General features: G+C 67.3%; 1 protein-coding gene across 1 annotated transcript in view; it reads left to right on the forward strand.

The window, feature by feature from the left end:
• Window positions 1-960, forward strand: part of LOC102040924 (GAS2-like protein 1) — a 5,280-nt gene that overhangs the window by 444 nt on the left and 3,876 nt on the right. The window contains exon 2 of the mRNA XM_031065571.1: window positions 2-79. Within this exon, the coding sequence (XP_030921431.1) occupies window positions 2-79 (78 nt within the window). The remainder of the gene's footprint in view (window position 1; window positions 80-960) is intronic.

Here is a 960-nt window from a genome sequence, read left to right on the forward strand (position 1 = left end):
CCGGCCCGTGGCCCTGTGCGACCTCAGGAACCTGGACGAGCTGGTGAGACACGCGCTGCCCGCGGAGCCCTGCGCCTGGGTGAGGGCCCTGCGGCCGCCCAGGCCGGGCCTCGCCCGGCGCTCAGGGGGAGCCGCCCACGGGCAGCTCTGTGCTTCATGGGAACTGCTCTCTGTCCGCCCAACAGGGTGCCCTCTGTCTCCTGGGGGGAGGTCCTGTCTGTCCACACAGTGGTCACTATGAGGTCCCACCACCATATGGCCTGTGGGAGAACCTCTCTGTCCATCCAATGGTCACTCTGTGGTCACTACAAGGTCCCACCTATCTATGGTCCATGGGAGAACCTCTCTGACCACCCAGTGGTCACTCTGTAGTCACCAGGAGGTCCCACCTGTCTCTGTCCCCCCAGCAGGGTCCATGGGGGGTCCCACCCATCTCTCTGGTCCCCTGGAGTCCTCTGTGTCTCTGTGGCCCCTGGCAGGTCCTGTCTGTGTGCCCCATGAGGTGCTCCATGACCCACGGGAGCTCCCCCCTGTCCCCCCAGCGGGGCATCCTCTGGTCCCCGGCAGGTCCCACCTGTCCCTGTGACCCCCAGGAAGTCACAGGCCATCCAGAGGGCACTCGGTGGTCCAGGGGAGGTCCCCCGTGTCCCTGTGACCCCTGGCAGGTCCTTCTGCCCACCGCTGTGGTCCGTAGGATGTGCTCCACCCCCCATCCCAGCTCTCCATGGCTACGGCAGCTCCTCCGCACCCGCCCCGGCTCCCGTGGAGCCTCCTTGGCTCTGTTTCGGTGCCCGTGACCAGAATCACAGCGGGGACACAGGTGCCACCTGTGCCACCTGCTCCCGGTCAGGGGTGACCCCCAGCGATCCCACCCAGGACCGCTCCTGTCCCCTCGGGGCTGCTGTCCCCAGGGAGGACGTGGGGACATCCCAGCCACAATTTGGGGTGTCAGGAGGGGGG

This window comes from Geospiza fortis, unplaced genomic scaffold, assembly GCF_000277835.1.
Source record: "Geospiza fortis unplaced genomic scaffold, GeoFor_1.0 scaffold518, whole genome shotgun sequence".
NCBI classification, from domain to species: domain Eukaryota; kingdom Metazoa; phylum Chordata; class Aves; order Passeriformes; family Thraupidae; genus Geospiza; species Geospiza fortis.